The sequence below is a fragment of the Bison bison genome, unplaced genomic scaffold (assembly GCF_000754665.1).
Source record: "Bison bison bison isolate TAMUID 2011002044 unplaced genomic scaffold, Bison_UMD1.0 scf7180017864384, whole genome shotgun sequence".
Classification (NCBI taxonomy): domain Eukaryota; kingdom Metazoa; phylum Chordata; class Mammalia; order Artiodactyla; family Bovidae; genus Bison; species Bison bison.
This window is the reverse complement of record NW_011494956.1, coordinates 941675-965536: the sequence shown is the minus strand read 5'-3', so window position 1 is coordinate 965536 and position 23862 is coordinate 941675. Positions and strand designations below refer to the sequence as shown.

The window sequence follows — 23862 nt, the reverse complement described above, 5'->3', positions numbered from 1 at the left end:
GGAGAAGACTCTTGAGAGTCCCTTGGACTGCAAGGAGATCCAACCAGTCCATCCTAAAGGAGATCAGTCCTGGGTGTTCATTGGAAGGACTGATGCTGAAGCTGAAACTTCAATACTTTGTCCACCTGATGCGAAGAGCTGACTCATTTGAAAAGACCCTGATGCTGGGAAAGATTGAAGGCAGGAGGAGAAGGGGACAACAGAGAATGAGATGATTGGATGGCATCACCGACTCAATGGACATGAGTTTGGGTAAACTCTGGGAGTTGGTGATGGACAGGGAGGCCTCACATGCTGCAGTCCATGGGGTTGCAAAGAGTTGGACATGACTGAGCAACTGAATTGATCTAATTGGCATATATTATATGTTTTATTATTCTGAGTTAAGTGAAACTAAGATTCAGTTGGCTGATATGTCAAATAATTAACAGTATTACCCTTAGAGCACTATGGTATTTAATCATTTATTAAAGCAATCAGTGGGCAAAGCTATTAGTATCAGCTTAATTAAAAGCATTACATGTGCATGTGCTGAAATAGCCTGATATTGGTGGATGATGCAGTACTTACAGTGCATCTTATTAGATTCCTGAAAATCTTCATTTTCCTTGTCCACCTGATCAGGTGCTGTTGTAAACATTTTAATATTATCATCCAGGAGTAAACTCTCATTCTCATCAAACACTGTAGGAAACAAATAGAACTCCTTGTCTACGTCTTTCTGAAAATCAAAATAAAGAACAATGAGGTGAAGACAGAATGAGTAAAGCAGAAACACTTCCATATACACAATACTATTTATGGATAAACCTGCTAAAAGAAGGACAAGAACTGAAGTTTCCATTCCACTTTGTAAATGGAACTCACAAAATACTCCTGTTGACCACCAGAGTTTTTTTATTTGTATTGGAGTATAGTTGCTTTACAATGTTGTGTTAGTTTCTGCTGAACAGCAAAGTAAACAAGCCATACAGATACATATATCACCCCCTTTTTGTGAGTTCCTTCCTGTTTAAGTCCCCACAGAGCATTGAATAGAGTTTCCTGTGCTATATAATAAGTTCTCATTGGTTATCTATTTTATACATAGTAACGTATATATGTCAATCCCTGTCTCCCAGTTCATCCCATCTCCCTTCCCCTCTTTGATGTCGGTACATCTGTGTCTTTCTTTCTCCTTTTCAAATAGTTCATCTGTACCATTTTTCTAGGTTACACATATATGCTTAATATATGATATTTGTTTTTCTCTTTCTGACTTGCATCACTCTGTATGACAGTCTCTATTGAGGTCCATCCACATTGCTGACTGATACCTGCGTAGTGGATTTTTAGTTCAACACAATAATCTAAGCCTCTTTCTGCACCTAAAAGTTCTGACACTCTTCATTCCACTTGAACTTGCCTCTCAAAATTGTTAAAAAGGGGAGGGGTGATATGTACTTGTGCTATAAATTAGAGAACGTGTTATCCATAGTCATGAAAGCTTGAAAAATTCCTGTAAGACAGAGCAGGTGGAAGCAGATACATCTTAAGAGAAGAAGTAGCCTGCAAGTGATTTGGAGCAACAATTCACACATTCTAGACATTCTCCCCTCCCCTCCCTGTCCCTGGTGAAAAGTAAGGAAGTGGAAATGCTATCTGTAATAATTCAGTAGTTGATCAGAAGGCAATTGGACTGGGGAATCAAAGCATATGAGTCCCCAAGAACAAGTACTTCCTTAAAGAAGAGAAAACTTGAGGGATTAATGGCATATCTTTTCCCTGAGATCATTTTTGCAGATGAAAAAAACATGATTATCAAACTTTAAAAATCTAAGATTAGACCCTGTAAAAAAACTGAATTATTAATAGTGATGCAGATGGTCTTAAGAAAGCTCCCGTAAGTCAGAAGAAAAGATTTAAAGATGAAAAATATGCACATAGTAATTATTTGAGAGAAGTTATTACCTAATAGTAATAAATAATAGTGGAAATGTTCACCACTATAAAAGGGAAAGACTACTCAGATCCAAAAACTTCACTGAAAGCAAGACAAAATTAGTAATATAGACCTATACCTAAAAATATCCTGCTAAAATTTTTGGATTTCAGAGATAGACAAATTTCTAGAATAATCCATTTTAAAAGTTATGAACATCAGGCTTCTCTAGAACAATAAATGTCAGAGTAAGATGGAGTAGCAAGTACTGTTTTGAGGGGAAAAGATTATGATAGAAAAACTTGACACCAAGCAAAGAACAACAAAGTGACATTTTCAGATGTGTCAGGATTCCAGAAGGGAGCTGCTATAATCTCTTACATGCTGACCTACAGAGAAAACTTCTCTGTAGTTTCTTCAGAGAATAAACTTCTCTGAAAACAGAGAAAAGTTTACAAGTCATGTTTCCTAATTATAAGGCAATAAAACTGAAAATTACTCATAAAGGACAAAGAGTTTAAAAAGTAAAAGATCATATTTGGTTCAAGTAACTCTTAGATCAAAGAAGAAACAAAAATGAATTTCTAAGAATTTAATAAGTAATGTCTATGAGAATACTATAAGTCATAATGTATGGAATATAATTAAACATAAACTGAGAGTCTGAAATGTTTTATTTTAAGCAAAACCAAATAAAAATGTATGTTTTTTGATGCTTTAAGGTGTGGTAATTGTATTGAATGCATTTTCAAAGGAATCTTTCTCTTTTAAAGATTTATATTGCAATATTTATTTTAGAGATAAAAACAATGGTTAGATTAAGTATTTCTATTTCTAGATCAGAGGGTCATTTTCCCATTTCTAAAAAATATTTATGGATGTGTGAGCAGTGTTATTTCTTACATGTTATACAAATAATTGAAGGTTAATTAGCAGTATAACTAAATAGTAATATGCCAGTCTCCTTCAGACAAATATAAAAAATATTTAAAGCAATATTTTCCTCAGTGAATCTTAACTGACTTATTATCATTAGTCTTAGTGAAGTCGCTCAGTCATGTCCGACTCTTTGCGACACCATGGACTGTAGCCTACCAGGCTCCTCTGCCCATGGGATTTTCCAGGCAACAGTCCTGGAGTGGATTGCCATTTCCTTCTCCAGGGGATCTTCCCAACCCAGGAATCGAACCCAGGTCTCCTGCATTGTAGACAGACACTTAGGTGATTTTTTAAAATGTGTGAGTTGAATTGTATCATAAAAGACTTTGGATTCCAAGGAAAATCTTGTTTCCAACTCATTTTGAAGCAATCCTGTTAGTCAGAGAGTCTCCACACAATACAGATAGATATAAGCCTAAGAAAAAATTGTAACAAATATTATGTGTGGAACCCTTGGGCTTCCCTGGAGGCTCAGTGGTAAAGAATCTGCTGCCAATGCAGGAGATGTAGGTTTGATCCCTGGGTAGAGAAGAACCCCTGGAGAGTACGGCAACCCACTCCAGTATTCTTGCCTGGAGAATCCCATGGACAGAGGAGCCTGGTGAGCTACAGTCCTTGGGGTCACAAAGAGCCAGACATGACTAAAGCTACTGAGCATGCATGCATGCACATGGAACCCTCACTGCCTCAAACCGCAGAATCTTCCTTATAATAATGATAATTCAAAGGGATTTGAAAATCATTTTCATTTTCCCTCATTGGACTTACCAGTCTCCCATTTGCAAGTAAAGTTCCATGCCGGCATATTTTCATTGGCCCGATAAGCCCAGTAAATATATCTTTGGTGGGATCCACAGCAGAATAATACATCTTAGCTAGACAGACAGGATCCTTGTAGGTGGGTCCCACTTCCCTGGGGACAGTCCACTCATAGGTGAATGTTCCTTTGGGTGCCACATGGGAGCCTGAAGGAGGAGGCCCACCTATAAGAAAGGTCACATGGGGGAGGTTAAGTTTGCTTTCTGATGTGGTCATTTGAGCCATGGAGTAGACTGGGTTTAGTCTAGGACAACCCACTTTTGTGCTCCTTTATAAATTAGACTAGAATCCTACTTGTTCACTGGTGTCAGGTCACAAATAAGTATTATTTCCCCCAGGAAGTCTTCTCTACACCTCTGTCTGAGATTGGTGCTTGCTATGGTCTGAATGTTTATGTTTCTCCAAAATTCATATATGGGAATCCTAATGTCCAATATGATAGTATTTGAGGTTAGAGGTGATTAGGTTATGAGAGTAGAGCCTTTCTGAATGGGGTTATTGCCCTTACAAAAGAGATCCCACAAAACTCCCTAGCCCCTTCCTACATGTGAGGATACAAGAAATCAAAGACCCAGAAGAGTGTCTTCATTGGCTAGCCTTGACCTACAAAAATACCTAAATACTTCCATATAGTGGAATATTTTGTATCATTAAAATTATACCTATAAAATATTTATAATGTAAAGAAACCAAACCCTGGGTACAAAATTATAGCGATAAGTATATTTATATACTAGGGCTTCCCTGCTGGCTCAGACTATAGACACTCCACCTGCAAAGCAGGAGACATGGGTTTAATCCCTGGGTCAGGAAGACCCCCTGGAGAAGGGAATGGCTTCCCACTCCATTATTCTTGCCTTGAAAACCCCATGGACAGAGGAGCTTGGGTCAGGGAGGGCTACAGTCCATGGGGTCACAGAGTCAGACATGACTGAGTGACTAACACTTTCACTTTTTCATATTTAAATACTATGATATCAAAATATTATGTGCACAGATGGAAGAGTGAAGGACTTATACAAAAATATAATAGTGGTTGGCTATAGAACTATGGATATTATGTTTGGCTACAAATTTTATATTTTTAAAACATTCTAAAATGTACATCTAATCTTATAACTATAAGAATATTTTTTCAAATTTAGCAGTTACCCAAATAGAACTCTGGAAATGTGTAATTGATACAATCCAAGTAAGTCACTTTCAGTATTGTCAATAATCACCCGATTAAGATAGGACAGAATTCTACAAACCAACTGCAAATGGTAGGAGAGGAGATTGACTTGCTTCCTGGCATGATGCCTGAGGATGGTATATGAGAAGATTCCTCAGAAGTTCCTGACTTTGGTTTTTTCAGGGCCGTTTTCCTGAGGTGACCAGCACACTGGGTTATAAACATTATTGCTTGATTACCAAATGTTGTACTCACTTCCACTTGGTGAATAGTATGTGCCCTCATTTTTCTTATCGACTCTCACTCCAATGGGCTCAATACTGAGGGGATGTGCTGCTTTGTTATGGAAGGTGACTCTGATGGTATCTCCCACCTCTGCAGAAATGACGGGACCTGGGGATAAAGAGAGAATTATTATCCTCCCTGATATCTAACCTACAGAATACATAAGACTGTTGATTTCTCTGTCTTGTACTCTAAAAAGAACCTCTGGAAGCAACATGCTTATTGTGGCAAATGGAAAGCTTGGTTTTTTTAAAGTCCATTATCAATTTGACATGGGGAGTCTGGAAAGAGATGAGAAGGGTTTTTTGAGTTAACTTCAAGTAATGAAATGTGTTACCATGTTTAACCAAGTCAGTTCACAAGCTTCACACATCTATAAAACTACTCAGTACCTGCATCTCCTCATCCTAGTTTACTGTGGACCAGACGTGTGCTATTTGGTCCCAAGAGCCAAGTTCAGTTCAATTCAGTTCAGTCGCTCAGTCGTGTCTGACTCTTGGAGACCCCGTAAATCGCAGCATGCCAGGCCTCCCTTCCATCAACCAACTCCCGGAGTTCACTCAAACTCATGTCCATAGAGTTGGTGATGCCATCCAGCCATCTCATCCTCTGTTGTCCCCTTCTCCTCCTGCCCCCAATCCCTCACAGCATCAGGATCTTTTCCAATGAGTCAACTCTTTGCATCAGGTGGCCAAAGTAGGAGTTTCACCTTTAGCATCAGTCCTTCCAAAGAACACCCAGGACTGATCTCCTTTAGAATGGACTGGTTGGATCTCCTTGCAGTCCAAGGGACTCTCAAAAGTCTTCTTCAACACCACAGTTCAAAAGCATCAATTCTTTGGCACTCAGCTTTCTTCACAGTCTAACTTTCACATCCATACATGACCACTGAAAAAACCATAGCCTTGACTAGACGGACCTCTAAGAGAATGCCATAAACATTGACCACCCAAAGGGGGTAAGTTAAATTTGTCTTGGCTGTGAAAAGCAACACTGTTGTGTATTTTCCATCACCAAAATTAATATTATTACTAAAGAATAAAAACAGATACATAGTACACAAGTATTTTATGTAATATATAAAATGATATTTATTGAGAGTTTCCTATATGTTCTCCTGAGTATTTATGTGAATTAACTCATTTAATCCTTATGACTGCTTTATGAGGTAGGGACTATTGTTGTTACTATCATTCTCGTTTTATAGAAAGGGGGCAGGCACAGAGAGTTGAGTATTTCAAAGGTCACATGGCTAATAGGTGAGGACAGACTGAATCCATGCGCTTGCTATTCTGCCCATGTGCCTTCGCAAGAAAAGATCTCTGGGTTCTGCCTGGGGAGAAGGAGGCTCTAAAACAAACCCACCTGTCTCATTAGTAGCAGCTGGATTTTATTTCTAAGGGAATGTACCTTTAACTAAAAACAGAAGCTAATAGCTTCACTGTCTATTAAAACAAAGTCACCCCTTACCTCTTTGAAGAAAGAAAAAAGACACTCAATTGAAGTCAGCCTGGCTTTTCATATTGAACATTTACTGTGGGTAAATTTACATTGGGAAAGTGATTGGCTACTGCATTTTATTGATGTTTGCTCCTCCATGAATAGTTTGTATGTAGAAATCATGCTTCAGGTTCTGAAGCTTCTGTTCTTAAGTTGGTTGTAGTTTAGAGGAAGAGTACATTGTTGTCATTTAGTTGCTAAGTTGTGTCTGACTCTTTGTGGCCCTATGCACTGTAGCCCCCCAGGCTCCCCTGTCCATTGGATTCCCCAAGCAAGAATACTGGAGTGGGTTGCCACTTCCTTCACCAGAAGGTCTTCCCAACCCAGAGATAGAACCTGCATCTCCTGCATGGGCAGGCAGATTCTTTACTGCTGAGCCACCGGGAAAGCCCGAGGGTACGCTAGTATTTATGTATTCAGTGCAGACTTACCCAGGATGCCAAGATGTTCCTCTTCAGGGCCTCTCTGTTTTTGATTAGAGAAGGAGGCATCTGTGTACTCACGATAAACCAGCTTTTTATACGACCCTCCGATTCTTGTAGGACCCTGTTCAAAAAATGCCTCTGAAGCACTGCCAAAAGAGAAAGGGTTTAATTCTGGAGCTGAGAGCAGAACAGAGCCCAGTAGTCACACGGGATACTAATTGAAAAGTTCTGACCAAGGCTTAGAATTATTACCCATGATTTGCCAAATACTCATACAAGCAGATAGTACTAGGCATTCTGTAGAAACATGTTAAGACTGCGGGTGGAGATTCATGGCACAGAGATTTAATTTTTTTTTCAAGTGAAGTGAAAAAAAATCTCAAGAGGACCCATGTCGACCCCTAACAGATAATAACTTGTCCTACAATAGAATCTTTTAAATAAATTATGAACTGTCTAAAAATAGAGTAACTACTGTTTATTGCATGTTAGCACTCAGAAACGTTCATTTATTGTCTGAAACTCACATGACGATGCAACAAAATTGGTATTATTCTCCCCATATTACAGTACTCTGCATTTCTGTTGATAGTCTTTCTTAATTTCTTCAGTATTTTCATGATATCCTTTTTTTTTTAATTTGTCTATTTTTGATTAGAGGATAATTGCTTTACAATGTGGTGGTTCTTTCTGCCATATATCAACATGGATCAGCCATAAGTATACATGTGTTCCCTCCCTCGTGAATCTCCCTCCCACTTCCTACCCCATCCCACCCCTCTAGGCTGTTTCAGACCACAAGGTTGAGCTCCTTGTGTCATACAGCAACTTTCCATTAGCTATCCATTTTACATATGGCAATGCACATATTTTGATGCTACTCTCTCAATTCATCCCACCCTCTCCTTCCCCTGCTGTGTCCAGAAGTCTGTTCTCTATATATGAGTCTCTATTCCTGCCCTGCAAATAGGTTAATCAGTACCATTTTTTCTAGATTCCATAAGTATGTGTTAATATACAATATTTGTCTGACTTACTTCACTCTGTGTAACAGGCTGTACGTTCATCCTCACTAGAACTGACTCAAATTCGTTCCTTTTCATGGCTGCATGACCACGTTTTTGAACTTGGTGTCTGTTACACTGAAGTGGTCTGTTTTATTCCTTCAGGTGATTTCTCTTGGTCTTTTAATTGGAAGTGGTTCCTCTACTTCTTCATTGTACTTACATTTCCCTCACTCTGAGTTTAGGAGAAACAGTCATCTACCGTAGTCATGGAAGGCTGTACACATGTGGAAGCGCTCCTGCGTAGCTTGTGTGGGTTTAATATTTTTTGGCCCAAGGGCTGCTTTGAGTTTGGATGCCTTCCACCTCTTTGCTCAGGGCGTGCCCCCATTATCCCCTTGAGGAGGGTGTGCAGATGCAGTGGCCTGCCAGCACTCCTGGGATCCTGTGATGTGTCCCATTGCCTGAGAGCATGCAAGGAAAGATGCTCCTCTGGGGGTCCCACCCCTCCCCTCTCACAGCCCCCAACAATGGCGCTCTACACTCTCAGTCACTCACACTCCAGCCCCTTCAGGCTGTCTCCGGCACATCCCACCCTAGTTCTCTCCCTCGGTCTGACCTCTGAAGCCTGAGCTTCAGCACCCAGCCCCCATCTGCATCAGGCATCTCAGGCTGGGGAGCTCAGGGCCTTGGTATTGACTGTCTGTGCAGGCAGGCCTCTCTCCATTTTTCCTTCTGCAAACTGGTTGTTGCGCTCTCCTCTGAGGTGAAGCTCCCCCTCTGTCCCGCCAGTGAGGGGACTTCCAGGGTGCAGGAAACTTTCTTCTCTCACAGCTCCCTCTGAGGGCACAGATCCTGTCCCAATTCCTTTCTCTCTCTCTCTTTTTTCTTCATTTGTCCTACCCAGTCATGTGGAGATTTTCTTGCCATTTCAGAAGTCTGAGGTCCTCTGCCAACATTCAGTAGATGTTCTGTGAAAATCGTTCCACATCTTGACATAGTTTGGATGTATTTGTGGGAGGAAGTGAGCTCCAGGTACTACTCTTCGGCCATCTTAATCACTCCCTCCCCAGTCTCTTCATTTTACAGATGAAGAAATTAAATCTCAGAAAGGCATTTGACCTGACAAAGCTGCCCTTTTTATCTCTTCTCCTGTACAGACAAAGGTACTGAACACCTGCTCTTTGCCAGGAACCCTGCCATATGATGATGACATACCCATAAGCAAATGGACCCATCATTGTCCGCATGGACTTTGCATCTGTCCCAGAAGACAGACTACAGACTGTTCAATATAACAACATGTAACAAGCACAGGGTGTTATGAAACATTTCTCCTGGAGTTATGGAGAGCGGGGAGAGGCCTCAAAGGCTTTCCAAAGGAAGAGATTTTAAGAACTAGCTAGAGGAGAAGTGGTGTTAAAAAGATGGAATACGTGTGGTGGGGAGAATGGGGGAGGTGTTTACAAAGAGGGAACAGCCTGTGGGAAGGCTCAGAGACGAGTGAGCATAGCATGTCTTATAACATAGGGCAGGACCATAGCATGCAGGGTAAGACAGAGGATTGGAGAAGGAGGCTTAGAGAAATGGGGGATGGGTGGGAGGACCTAGTTAAAGTTTCAGTACATCTCAAGGCTTTGAAACATGTAAGCAGTAAGGATTAGTGTTTTACGGGATGTCCCTGGTGGTCCAGGGCTTAAGACTCTGTGCTTCCAATGCAGGGTGTGTGGGTTTGATCCCTGGTAAGGAAACTATAAGGTCCCATGTGCCACACTGCATGGTAAAAATGTTTAAAAGGATTAGTGTTTTAGGAGGATTCCTTAAGTGGTTGGAAGACCGTGGTAGGGAGCCAAGTCAGTAGGCTTCTCTTAAAATCTCAATGAGGGTAGTAATGACTTCAGAGGTACTAGCAAAGAGGTTAGAGAGATGCAAACAAATTTCCCAAAATATTTAGGATATAATGAGGCAGCATTTGATGAGAGAAGGAGGGATTGGTGAAGGAGGGAAGGAGTCAAGGGTAATGCTCAGGCATTGGGATTTGAGTGATGGATGAATGGCAGTACCATTCGTGTAGAGGAGAAAGCTCAGAATTGTGGGGAAGTCAGAGGGTTCAGGCTTGGACATACTGATTTGGAGAGGGCCTCATCCGAGTGAGGTGTCCACTAAGAAGTTCAGAATGAAAATCTGCCATTTATAAGAGCCTTCTGGGCTGGAGATACAGTTTAGGGAGTCATTATATCTGGCTGTCAGTGTAGCAGGGACTTAAATCTCTGCTTCAGAAGTCACAAGCTTGGGTAGAGCTCAGCTATTGACCTGTTGAACATAATTTCTACTTGAAATGATGAAAAAGCTCTGGGAGTCACAGTGCTGATAATTATACAACCTTGTGAATATACCCAATGCTGCCAGATTATACAAGGCTGGTTTCAGGAATGGAAAGCTAATGAATCAATCTTGTTTTCAACATTTTCTGAGGATTTTCTTGAGAATCTGACAACATTTCTATTCTTTTTCATGGACTCAGAAGTCCTATTTCTCCAACTTGGACTCACTACCAAACACCTCAATAATTACTTAGAAGTCTAGTTAACTTCAAGTATCAGTTAAAATTTTAATTGCTGAATAGCCTTTTATGATTTTTTGAGGAGGAGTCATATTTTGAAATAATATCATTTTTTTTCTGAATTACCTTCCCGGTGCTCTTAAATTTTCTTTGGTGAAGGCATCTATACCGGAGGGTGCATAGTTCCAGATGACTTCTTCAGCAGCGATGTAGTAGTGTCTAATTTTGCCATGGATATTGTCCTTAGATGAAGACTTCTTACAGTCTTGTACCCAGAAAAAGGCCTGCAAACCAGCTGAAAACCACACAGAGGCGCCACTGTTTAATGAAGCCATTGTTCTCTCTCCTATTGCCTTATCAATGCTGCCGGTAAAACAACAGACAGAAACTGAAGAAATAGACAGCTACAAACAATACTATGAACGAGTAAACAGCTGCAAATGAATCAGTCATGGAAAATTCAAGCAGTGGAAAAAAGCCTATATGCCACAGAGAAGTGGTATTACTTGTGTTTTCAAAAATGTGGAATGAACTTCAGTGGGATTTCACTGTGACCATCTTTTGATGAGAAAAAAGAATAGGACACATTAATAGATCAGTGGTGTGGGGAGAAAGCACTTTCACTATTTTATTTCACTGGGGTTTCTTTGGCTATGTCACGTGGTTTGTGGGATCTTAATTCCCTGGCCAGGGATTGCAGCCTTGCCCTCTGTTGTGAAACGGCAGAGTCCGAATCACTGGACTGCCAGGAATCCCTCACTCTTTTATGTTATCAGTGAGTCAGCATTGAAATAGATAATGCTTTCATGAGAAAAAGTAAGTGGTGAAGAGAAGCTTTGCCGTATTTTAAGGGATGTGATGGAATAGAGGAGGAGGAATAGAGTGATCATGTATTTGTATCGCTCCCTTGGATAAAATGGTTATGCACCTGCTGTGCTGGGCCTGCTGCAGCCAAGGTCACCTTTGATGAATGAGATTATATTTGAAGTTCAAAGTAACCTACTCAAAGACCCACATTAGAGCTAGTTTCTTCAGGAAACCAATATTACAAACTAATATTTTCCAAGAACTGGGGATATTTCTTTTCCTTATATTAAAGAGATGGAAAAGAGAGTTAGCATGTAAAAACAAGGAATAGCTGGACTCATAAAGAACAAAGTTGGTTGTATTTAACAGAATCAAGTCAAAACACAAGTTACTTTTCAGCACCAATATACACATCTTCTGGTGTTTAAAATATTGTATATTTTACAAATCTGAGTAGTTATAAGCAGTATTATACTTTTACGGTAAGACTATACTTCAGGACCAATTTTTGTTTTCCAAAAATTAATGTATTTTCAGCTTTAATTACTTTATAATTGCTCCAGTCTTTGTCTTTTTAAAAAAATTACATTATGATCCATACTTTCAGAGGAATAAAATTAACAGTTCAAAGTTCAGATCATTCCAAAGATATTTAGCTTTTAGATTCTAATTTCCAATAGTCAACCCATTAATATTGTAACTGAGACATGTCTCTTTTCTCAACTGACAGTTAATTTCAGGTATAGATGCCTTACCTTTCAGATGGTTTAGATTCTGACAGCTAAGCATCCATTGTCCAGGGTTCTGAGCCACCATAAGAGCATCAAAGAGGGTAGCGGGAAAGAGATTGATTGTATCAACACGGTAGTTCTTGCTAGTCAACACTTGCCCATGGAAGAAAGCTGCGTGCACATCAATTTCATTACCCGTACCAAAAAGATACCATTTCACTCGGTCCTTAGCACACATGGAGAGTCCTGGGAGACTTCCAAAAGCATATCCATTCACAGCTGTAAGTCAAGAGGAGAGACTGTGACTAACATATATTGGTGCCTGGAATATTGATAGTTACGGCTACAAAAATAAAATCAATTTGAGATTGAAAATACCTGGCACACATGTCACTATTCTTCCCTCCTGTACCCACATCAGACATTATTAATCAATCACAGCACTCTTCATTTTGGACCTGAATTCAGCCTCAGGTTTTTTGTCAACACAGTATTAGCACATGAACACTGAAGATGAAACCTATTCGCTGTCCTTGTTATAAACTATACACCTTGGTATGTTCAAGTGTATATTTGCAAATACAAATGTGTGCACTCATACATACATATAAATGCACACACATATATAGTAAATAGAAAAAAGACATGCTTATTTATGAATCAACCATATGCATCATGTTGGTAGTGGCAGTATGGATGATGTCAAAGTTTTCTTGCTTATTTATGAGAACTTTTCCAATTTTCTACAGTGATGTGAATTGCTCTTTCAATAAGAACACAAAGTAAGCTTTTTTTTTTTTTTAACTTGAAAGACAAAATTGGAAGAAATGTGAAGGAGGAAAAGATCTAAAAGGTCAAAAGCAGGATGGCCCGAGATTCTTCTAAAAAACTGAGAGTCACTGTTCAAACTGGGAGGTCTTAGTTTAAGCAGAAATCAGTTCTGGGAAGTACTGTGAGTGAACCAAATGCAACAGGGATACCAAACCAGGCTTAGCCAGGCTGGATGTTTGAGTCTCTAACATCTATTTTGCTTAGCACAGAACAGAGGCTGGATTAAAGTATGGAAAGAGGATCTTCCAGCCAGAAATAAGCAGAAGTTGGAAACAAAAATCTGTCCCGTGTTTAATTTGTTTATTTTTCTGCTTTGATAGTACAGTTATTATTGCATTCTCAGTTTCTGCCTAAGAGCTATTTTTGAGAAGCTAAACACAAACAAAAATCTACACTTATTGGTCTAGTAGGTATTAAGGGATTTGAAATTTTATGCAAATTCTAAGTGATAGATTATCTTACTAAACCCATTATTTTGTGTCTGAGAATTAAGGAGAAGCCTAGGCAGTAAAGAAAGCATTTTTAGAAGAAATAAAGTGAGCTAAAATGTAGGGGAAAATGATACAAAGTTGGGCGTGGTAGTGAAGGATAATATGTATGTAAAAGAAATCTTTTAGACTTAATGGTTTGAACGATTTTCTTAACTATAGTGCAATGCTTTAAAATATAATTTAATAATTTTAGGCTGCTTTAATTTTTAGGAGTCGGGAGAATAAAAAATATGTAGATATAACACACATATATATTTAACCATAACTGATATTGATTTATCCTTATTAGTTTTGAAATAGTTTGATGTATCTGGCTTTACCTGGCTTAGAGTTCTGATTGGACCTGTTTAGCTGAATATCTATTTGCATACCCAATATGCTTTGTTACCAAGGGCATAGATTAGAATACACTACTTATTCATGTAAGGGAATAAGGTTAGCATAATTCATGGACTGAGAAAAATAAGATAAAGTTAACAGATCCTGTGTAATCTTACAATACATTCTGTTACTCTCCTGGAAGTCTTCGTTATCTTTTTCAACCTTCTCTGGTTCAGAGCAGTAGGTTTTAATGTTTTCTTCTAGGTACCAGCTGAGATTTTCATCCACCACAGAAAACATTACCACAAATTCTTTGTCAATATTTTTTTCTTTTTCTTCATCCAGAGAATCTGAAGTGAAAATTACTATTTCAGTAGACCTTAATTTTTAGCATGAATTTTAGCATGTGATTCATATAGCTTTAAACAATTTTAGTATTTATTTTCCGAACAGACCAGAAATCTGGACCAGTCATTCCTGTTTTATAGACTTGGAAATAGTTAGGGAATTTATGTTCAGTAACCTAAATGTTGCTTCATGCACCCTTTTTTCTCCTTACCCTTGCCTACCCTTCCCTTCCTTTTTTTCTAGACTCACCGCCCCTCTACCTTCCCTACTCAGTCATAAAACAGAAGACTTAATGTATATTTAAAGAATAAACCTCCCTGTCTACTGTCTTTGGTAATTTATTGAGACTAATAATGAGAAAATGTACCTTTTTTGCAGTGTATTAAAGGCCCAATGAGTCCTGAGGCGATGTCTTTTGGAGCATCAATGTGGGAATGGTAAATCCGGGTCACGCAGTTGCTGTCTTCCTGACCAGGACCTTGTTCGGGGTTGGCATGCAGTATGTACATGCACTGTTCACCTGGCTGCACTTTGTCATCTGCTTTTTGAAAATCTGTGGTGTTATCAGGATAAATGGCCCCTAGGAAACGACATGCAATGAAATGACAGGTTGAATTTGAATGTGCTTGAACTTAAAAGAAAAAAATAGATGGTCTGTTAATTCATTCAGCAAACATTTATTCAATATCTAGTATGTATCCCCTTGGGAATGCAGTGATATTCTACTTGAGCACAGAAGAATAAGAAGCTAATGGCAACAAGGTCTGGAAGTTTCATAGAAAAATGTCATTTTTTATACTTGACTGAGTGGGGAAGACTCTTGAGAGTCCCTTGGACTGCAAGGAGATCCAACCAGTCCATTCTAAAGGAGATCAGTCCTGGGTGTTCTTTGGAAGAAATGATGCTAAAGCTGAAACTCCAATACCTTGGCCACCTGATGCAAAGAGTTGACTCATTGGAAAAGACTCTGATGCTGTGAGGGATTGGGGGCAGGAGGAGAAGGGGACGACAGAGGATGAGATGGCTGGATGGCATCACTGACTTGATGGACGTGAGTCTGAGTGAACTCCGGGAGTTGGTGATGGACAGGGAGGCTGGCGTGCTGCAGTCCATGGGGTCGCAAAGAGTTGGACACGACTGAGCAACTGAACTGAACTGAACTGAGTCTTCAAGAAGCAGTAATAGATGAATTAGGAGCATTGTGACTTTGGGTGCTCAGTCATGTCTGACTCTTTGAGACCCCATGGACTGTATAGCTTGCCTGCCAGGCTCCTCTGTCCATGGAATTCTCCAGGCAAGAATACTGGAGTGAGTCGCCATTACCTTCTCCAGAGAATCTTCCCATCTCCTTCATTGGCAAGTAACTTCTTTACCACTGTGCCCCCTGGGAAGCCCCATAGTGACTATGGGTTTGCAATTAAAAGAAAAAAACACTTTTTCTGAGAGTTCAGAATTAGGGTCATGTTAAAATGCCATACAACTGTATTTAAAAAACAAAAACAAAAAAATGTTTTTGCCCTGGGGTTATGGTATGGAAGTAAGAGCAAAATGGCTACCCTCTGCTATAATTTGAAGTTTCTTGTATGATGTCAGATTTTTGCCTATGAAATAACCATGAAATTGTTTTAATTTTTACTTTAATTTTGTATTTTTCCAAACATATGCAAAAATTAAGAGAATAATATGATAAATTTCCATGTGCCCAAAATCTCAGCTTTACCAGTGATCAACTCAAGGCCAATCTTGTTTCATCTATACTCTCACCCACTCTAATCCCCATCACCAGTGAATTATTCTAAAGTGAGCCCCCGACTCATGTCATTTCATTTATAAATAACTGAGTATGTGTCTCTGAAAGCTAAGTACTCTTTTTTCGTCTAACACAGCCACAGTACAATGATCATCCGTAAAAATTATTTATATCCTAATATGACATGAAATTGTAAAAAATAAGATGGCAGTAAACTTTTATGCTATGAATATAATTATTTTGTTTACAAAAACACATAAATATATAAAAGATCAAAACATTGACCTTGTAAAGCAATCCCTCTTTTAAATACAAAGCCAATAATTAGTTAAGGTGAATTTTAGTCTAATTTCCAAGCTTGATCCTTATAATTCCCATGAACGTAGCATGGCCTCAGCATTTTTTTTATAACTGACATTTATAGAACTCTTATTATATACTCTCACTGTTCCTATTTTATAGATGAGAAAACTGAAGCATAGAGAATTTAAGTAACTTGTCCAAGGTCATTCAGCCAAGTAAAAGCCAATGCTGCACTGAAATACGGGTCTGTTAATTTTGAAGTCCTTGCATTTAACCACAATAAAACATCATCTCCTGTCATCATCTTCGTCTCCATTATCATCATCACCATCATCACCATCACCATCTACTAAGAATGAGATCACAAGCACCAAATATAATCTTTGTTCTTCCCGTACCGTCTTTAAGGATTCCAAGTCCTATAGTTAAGTGACCTTTTGGTTAATTGTGTCTCAGGTATGACTCCAGGATCATCCAGCCATGTGCACTATCTGGTTACTGTGTGAGATGACTGTGCTGCCTTAGCTGGGACAAAGTTAGGATGGAAGGTGACAATTGTTACAGTAAGTTCACATGTAGGAACTTTAGAGATAAGACAATCCCCATCTTGAGTCCTGTTTCTTCCTTCAGGATTTTTGTCTTTTCCAGGCTTTAATGTGCACTATTTCTCTTAGTTTGACTATTTATCTGGAAAGGTGTAGGGCACTGGGAAGGAAGTCCAGCTCTCTTTGACTCCAGAAATCCTATCACATTCACACTCTACATAAGCAAGCATAACCAAGAGGAGCACAGCATTATTAGGATGAACCAAAACACTTATTCATAAAATAGTTCAGAGCTAAAGAACATTATTACAGGTCTTATCCAGGAGGAAAGTCCATAATCTTGGAAGTTAAAAAATGGCGCTACTGAAAAGGAAGAGAGGATTCCAGCAAGATTTTGAGTTGAACTGACCTTCATGCTCCTTATAGTAAGTCATTCCATGCGCATGAAATGTATAAGGCCTAGAGGCAAAGTTTTTCAGATGTACATAAACTTTATCTCCAGTTTCAGCTTTGATAATAGGGCCTAAAAACCCTAACCAGACAGGTTTTTCTATAACAGTCCTGAAGTTTTCATCTGTGTACTGAAGATACACAGCCTTCTTGTAAACGCTTCCAATTCTATTGGGGCCATTTTGAAGATAGATATTGGAATGTTCCCTGCAAAGGAAAAGAAGACAACCTTAGTAGAAGCCATCATTTCCAGGGATAACATTATAATGAAAGAGAAACGAATAACCATATGATATTAAATGTTTGCCGTTGTTGTAAGGATGCTTCCAAAAAATGAAGACAAGAGCTGGCATTTAGCCATGTTATTTTAATAATGTGAGGTGTCCTACATTAGCTATATGGCAGACAACCATGTGTGAATGCTCCATAAAAATATAATGCATCTTACCAGAGTATTTCTTACAAGATTTTAATGTTAAAGCACAGAGACCTTATGAATATATATAAATATATAAATTTATTAAAATAGAGCTAAGACATTTCTCACTTCTTGTGCACCTCTTTCAGTCATGAAGAAAACTTGAGTTTACAAGCAATCAATCTGGATGTGTGAGATGTCAAATTGTGTGTATATATTTGTTTTCCTAAAGCAAAGCTAATAATGCTAAGGTAATGCTATTGTTTTAATTTCTTTTAGCAAAACTAAATCAAAGTTGGACTTGACGCATATAATGTATATGGGTTTTTTAATTACCTTTGATTTCAAATTACCCCTGTGGTTTTTTTAATCCCTTGCTAGCAAAAGTACTTGAACATTGAAAGTTTATATTCTGGTTAGTGCCTGATTAATAGTTGCTTAAAACTTTCCTGAAAATATCAGCAAAGTGAATAGTAGCCAGGAAAAAAAAAAAAAAGAGAAGAAAAGAAAGGAAAAGAAAGAAATTGAGCTTGATATTCAAACTTTTGAACTGATTCTTAAGTTATTGTCTTTGACGGAAGCCGGGATAGGTCAGTGGAATCTACCTGTGGGCAGTGGCTTCTAGTCGTTCAGGAGAACCCACTTAAAACCTGGGCTTTGGCAGCCCTTCCACACTTGAGGTCTCCTCCACTAGAATAAAAAATGCTAACATTCTGGCTAATGCGTGTGTGTGTGTGTGTGTGTGTGTTGCCTGCTTTGATCTCAGTGACTTTTGGTGCCTTACTATTTTCCACTCAACCCTTGTGAGGCTGTACCCTTGTGAGGCTGTATAACCTGATTAAGGAATAAATTTAGGCTTGTTTTCTCAGTGGTAAGCTCATCAGAAAGAGTGAAGAATATTTTTCCTTTTTATTTTTTTTTCCAGATGAGAGCAGAGCTTGTGTGGGAATGCTAATCTTTGTCTGTTGCAGAGTTTAAAGGCCTGTTTTTATTTTTTAAATCTAAGGCTCTGGCCCAATGTTTCTTAATTTTCACATGTATAGGAATCTACTGAGGACCTTGATAAATGCAAGTTCCTAGGCTCCAGCCCCATTGATTCTGCTTCTGTGCTGCTGGGGTGGAGTTTAGGCATCTGCATTTACTAACAAATAACCCCCATGTGTTCTGATGCCTCTCTGTGCTCATGGGCAACCCGAGTAGGGGAGGCTCCAGATGCAGGGGGAGAAAGCTGCCCAATCCCAGAGACAGTGGGATTCCTGGATGCCTTGAGACAGAAAGGTGGCTGGTTCCGGTCGTGGCCAAATCTCTCCTGGCATGGTGGCATGGAGGTACCAAAATGAGCTTGAGTGAGGGGACCAGTAAGAAGGGTCTCTAAGCTGCATTTGGGCAGCAGGAACAGATGTTGAAAATAGCAGAGCCCCGTGCTCTGGATTGACCAGAGAGCTTTTACAATGAGCACCTTATAGTTGTCATGCTGGATTGTTTAAGCCCTGGGATTCTCAACTTGTTCGCTGAAAAAATGAGTGAGATGGGAGTCTCTTTCCCCTATCGTGGTGGGAGAAGGGCCAAACTGGAAGTTAGAAAAATAAAGTTACATCTTTTATAACCAATACAGCAAATCCATGCTTAAGCCGTTATTCGTCATATTTGTTTTCATTTTCTAATTGTTGCAATTTCCATTTTGTTAAAACAAACCAAAAAAAAAAAAATTGAGAAAAGCTCTGAGAGACTTTAAGCACATTAAAATACATGAAAAAACAATGAGAAGGGGTGTGACTTCTTCCCCCTAAACTGCCACATTAGTACAGACAGGAGTAATCTTAATGAATAGATGTGGTAACAGCAGCAAAATTCCAAAGCCCTGAAGGCCACTGAGATTAAAGACAGATTCATCCAGTCCACTTTGCTGAGAGGAGGTCAGGAAGAGGGCAGTTCAGTCAAGCACACAATGGCAGCTGGAAAGCTTATAGCTCAAAGATGGAATTCCTCTCGGGTCACATCAGAACCTGGGCCACTCAGTCTCACACAGACCTGTCTAAGCCTAGTGGAAAGTTTTCACCAGTGTCTATGAATCTAAGAGATTCACCTTCAATGATATTTAAATAGAGATTCTAATCTGTGTTTCACCATGCACTGTTGATTCCCATCTTGCTGTTTTATTTACTAAGTCATGTCCGACTCTTCTGCGATCCCACAGACTGTAGCCTGCCAGGCTTCTCTGTCCATGGGGTTCTCCAGGCAAGAATACTGGAGTGGGTTGCCATTTCCTTCTTAAAGGGATCTTCCTGACCCAGGAATTGAACGTTCATCTCCAGGATTGGCAGGTGGATTCTTTACCACTGAGCCACCAGGGAAGCCTGATCCACATTTTAAATAAAGCCAAAGTTTAAAAATAGCCCTCAAATTCTTGAGGCTTCCTTTAGATACAATGTGTATTTATATTTCCTGAATGTGCCTCTCAATCTAATTAAGGAATATGTCACATTTCATTTCAATAAACTGCAGCGGACTTTCTCAAAATGCTTTCATTGCACTGAAATTCTCCTGTATTCATTATTTCCTGAAATAAGGGGAATATTGCCTAAGCTTTGGGATTCTTTTTGTGTATACAAAGATTTTTTTGGAGGTGGGGGGAGGTGGTGAAAAATACTATAAAAATAACTGATCTGAATTTATAACCTATTCAGAAATTTTAACATTTGGATTTCTTGTATACACATAGCAATGTGCAAAATGTGTTTCCCATCTTGTCTTTTTTTCTGAAACAAAATTAAGTCTTAAGCAAATTGGTAAATATTTCACATAATGCGATAACTTGGGGGAGGTCTGTTTGTTTATGCTGTGTCTCCAAAGACACATCAAAGGGTCATTAGGGACTGTCTATTTAACATCAAGAGCACAGCTTTGGGGACAAAGGGTCAGTTACTGGAAGCTTGCAGGAAGTTTGCCAGTCAGACATCCAGTCAAAGGGATCTATTATGGTTGTTCTTTGACCGGAACAAATGATTCACATTAATTGTTGTTCTTTCTGTTGGAAATTGTGATATGTTGTTTTACTTCATTTCAATAGATATGTCTCCCTCTCAGTAATCACATTCTACTTTTTTAGCTTCCCCAGTTCTTATAATTCTATAGTGAAAGTGAAAGTGTTAGTCGCTCATTCATGTCTGACTCTTTGTGACCCCGTGGACTATAGCCTTCCAGGCTCCTCTGACCATGGGATTTCCCAGGAAAAGAATACTGGACTGGGTAGCCATTTCCTTCTCCAGGGGACCGAACTTGGGTCTCCTGCATTGCAGGCAAATTCTTTACCATCTGAGCCAGCAGGGAAGCCCTATAATCCTATAGCAATTCCTCTAATTTCTGGTAAGCTCAGACCCAGAAGTGAGTTTTTAATGGTAGGGTAATTAAAACAATTTTTACACTGCCTTAGTAAAACAGTAATAATGCTATTCCCTCCCATAAATTCAGAATGCACTCAAGGAGGTCTTGGTTTATGTTTAGATATGATTTACTAAAGTGTGGGTAATGTATGTGAAAAGTCTCTGGATTCTTGGCTTTACTAATTGAGACACAGTATATTAGTTTTCTATTGCTGCATAACAAATGATCACAAAGCAGCTTTAAACAGCACCTATTTATTAATTTCACGGTTCCATGGATCAGCAGTCTGGCATGGCATGACTGGATTCTCTCCTCAGGTTATCACAGCTGACATCAAGGTGTTGGCTTGTCCGAGTACTTGTCTGGAGGCTCTGTGGAGAAGTCCACTGCCAAGCTCACTCAGGTTACTGGCAGAATTCAGTTCATTATGGTTATAGGACTGAAATTCCTGCTTCTTTGCTAGCTCACAGCTGAAGACTTCTCCCAGTTCTTTAAGGCCACTTGTATTCCTTCCAAAGTGATTTCTTCCATCTCCAAGTCAGCAACAGTTTGTTGAATCCCCCTCAAACCTCTTTGAATCTCTCTGACTTCCTCCTCTTCTGCTAGAGAATTCTCTGCTTTAGACTAGGCCCACCCAGATCATGTCCCTAAAGTCAACTGTATCCTTGAATATAACATAAACCATGGGAGTGATAGATCATCAGATTCACTGGTTCTAGAATTTTAGGTTTAGGATGTCTTTGGGGGCAATTAAAAAAACTCTGCCTACTACACACAGGAATCACAAAGAAAAGTCCAAAAGTAGGCAAAGACTACTTTGGTAGGCAAAGACTCAACCTGGGTTTATACAGCGCACACTTGAGTGAGCTGTAGGTTCTAACTAGCCTGGCTTCACTAGCACAGCATGAAAATTCTATCTAGCTGTTAGCCCTCTTTTGGATATGTTCTTGGGGAAAAATAGCAACTGTGATAATAAATTGTAGAGCTTAAAAAGTATGAAATGGTATAGTTACTTCATTAGCTTCTGCATGTGGATGGTCTTATGTGAAATGTTTATACCACACCAGATTTTGCTTACTATTTTTTATTTGGCAGCCTCGGAGTATAAGGCATCATAAATGACTTCCAGATAACTTTAGCTCATAATTTTACCTCTTGAAGAATCATTTAAAAATTTAAGACCGTTTTGGAAGGGGTAAAATGAATGCCTTTGCACAAGTTTTTTTTCTTTAAAATGTTTTCTTTGCATCCTTGTGTTTTTAAACATCATGTACTGGGAAAAATTCAACTTCTGTTATGATGATAATGGTAAATATAAACATTTACTGAATGGTTATGGTACCCTGATCACTCACTATTATAATACTTATGATTATATCATAGAGTGCAATGTTGTTATCTTGTTCTCTATTTGGTCAAAATTTGGGCTTTCATTTTTTTCTTGGTCATTGAGTCTGCTTATGTATACTACTTCACTGTAGTATTTCTGATTTATTTTTCAAACCTACAATGGGCTGGAAAACTAGGTTTAACAATGTTTGCAAGAACTGTATTTAAAATCACCAAGCCTGAATAAGAGCCTATGAAGTTAGTGTAAAAGGGTTTTGTGATAGTTCTTCTGTTTAAGGAAGTTTTCACTTACTTCTAGCTTCCTAAGGTCACCAGGAGAAAGAAGTAATCTGAAGAAAACTGGACCGTTTTACTTATTGCTACTATGCAGCTAACAAAATCAATAAACATTTATCTATTTATTTTTTCGATAAACATTTAATTAGTGTCTACCATGGGCCCAGATCACAGTACTGCGTCTGCTAATTGTTTCTATATGTATGTCTTTTATTCTTGGTAGTGGTGGTAGTTTAGTCGCTAAGCTGTGTCTCACTCTTGCGACCCCATGGATTGTAGCCTGCCAGGCTTCTCTGTCCATGAGATTTCCCAGGCAAGAATACTGGAGTGGGTTGCCATTTCCTTCTTCAGGGATCTTTCTGACCCAGGAATTGAACCTGGGTCTCCTGCACTGCAGACAGTCTCTTGCATTGCAAGCAGATTCCTCACAAACTGAGCCACCAGGGAAGCCCTTTTTATTCTTGTGCTTAGTTGTTTAGTCGTGTCTGGCTCTTTGTGACCCCATGGACCATAGCCTGCCAGGCTCCTCTGTCCATGGGGATTCTCCACGCAAGAATATTGGAGTGGGTTGCCATGCCCCAACCCAGAAATCAAACCCAGGTCTCTCTCATTGCAGGTGGATTCTTTACTGTCTTAGCCACCAGAGAAGCCCTTAAATACAAATAACTTATTCCATGGACAGAGGAGGCTGGCAGGCCATAATAGTCCATGGGGTCACAAAGAGTCGGGCACTACTAAAGCGATTAATACTCTAATTTTCACTTCAACTTAGGAACAGAAGGTATATTTCACAGATCTTTAACAGTTTATTGATGTGTTAAAGTGATAGATGAGGCACTGATAAATATAAGGAAATTACTTTCTACCTTACCCCATAGAAAAGCTGTGACCAACCTAGATAGCATATTAAAAAGCAAAGACATTACTTTGCCAACAAAGGTCCATCTAGTCAAAGCTATGGTTTTTCCAGTAGTTATGTATGGATGTGACAGTTGGACTATAAAGAAAGCTGAGTGCCAAAGAATTGATGCTTTTGAACTGTGGTGTTGGAGAAGACTCTTGAGAGTCCCTTGGATTGCAAGGAGATCCAGCCAGTCTATCCTAAAGGGAATCAGTCCTGAATAGTCATTGGAAGGACAGATGCTGAAGCTGAAACTCCAATCCTTTGTCCACCTGATGCGAAGAGCTGACTCATTTGAAAAGACTCTGATGCTAGGAAAGATTGAA

General features: G+C 39.2%; 1 protein-coding gene across 3 annotated transcripts in view; it reads right to left on the bottom strand.

Moving 5' to 3' along the window:
• Nucleotides 1-23862, bottom strand: part of CP (ceruloplasmin (ferroxidase)) — a 60693-nt gene that overhangs the window by 33179 nt on the left and 3652 nt on the right. For 2 of the 3 annotated variants that reach the window (XM_010858117.1, XM_010858118.1), the window contains exons 2-10: nucleotides 17167-17414; nucleotides 14527-14739; nucleotides 13988-14161; nucleotides 12193-12447; nucleotides 10757-10925; nucleotides 7070-7209; nucleotides 5109-5246; nucleotides 3629-3843; nucleotides 571-721 (exon numbers count right to left, since the gene is read on the bottom strand). In XM_010858117.1, the coding sequence (XP_010856419.1) occupies nucleotides 571-721; nucleotides 3629-3843; nucleotides 5109-5246; nucleotides 7070-7209; nucleotides 10757-10925; nucleotides 12193-12447; nucleotides 13988-14161; nucleotides 14527-14739; nucleotides 17167-17414 (1703 nt within the window). Of the gene's footprint in view, nucleotides 1-570; nucleotides 722-3628; nucleotides 3844-5108; nucleotides 5247-7069; nucleotides 7210-10756; nucleotides 10926-12192; nucleotides 12448-13987; nucleotides 14164-14526; nucleotides 14740-17166; nucleotides 17415-23862 lie in introns of those variants that run through there. The other variant, XM_010858119.1, reaches the window with a different exon arrangement.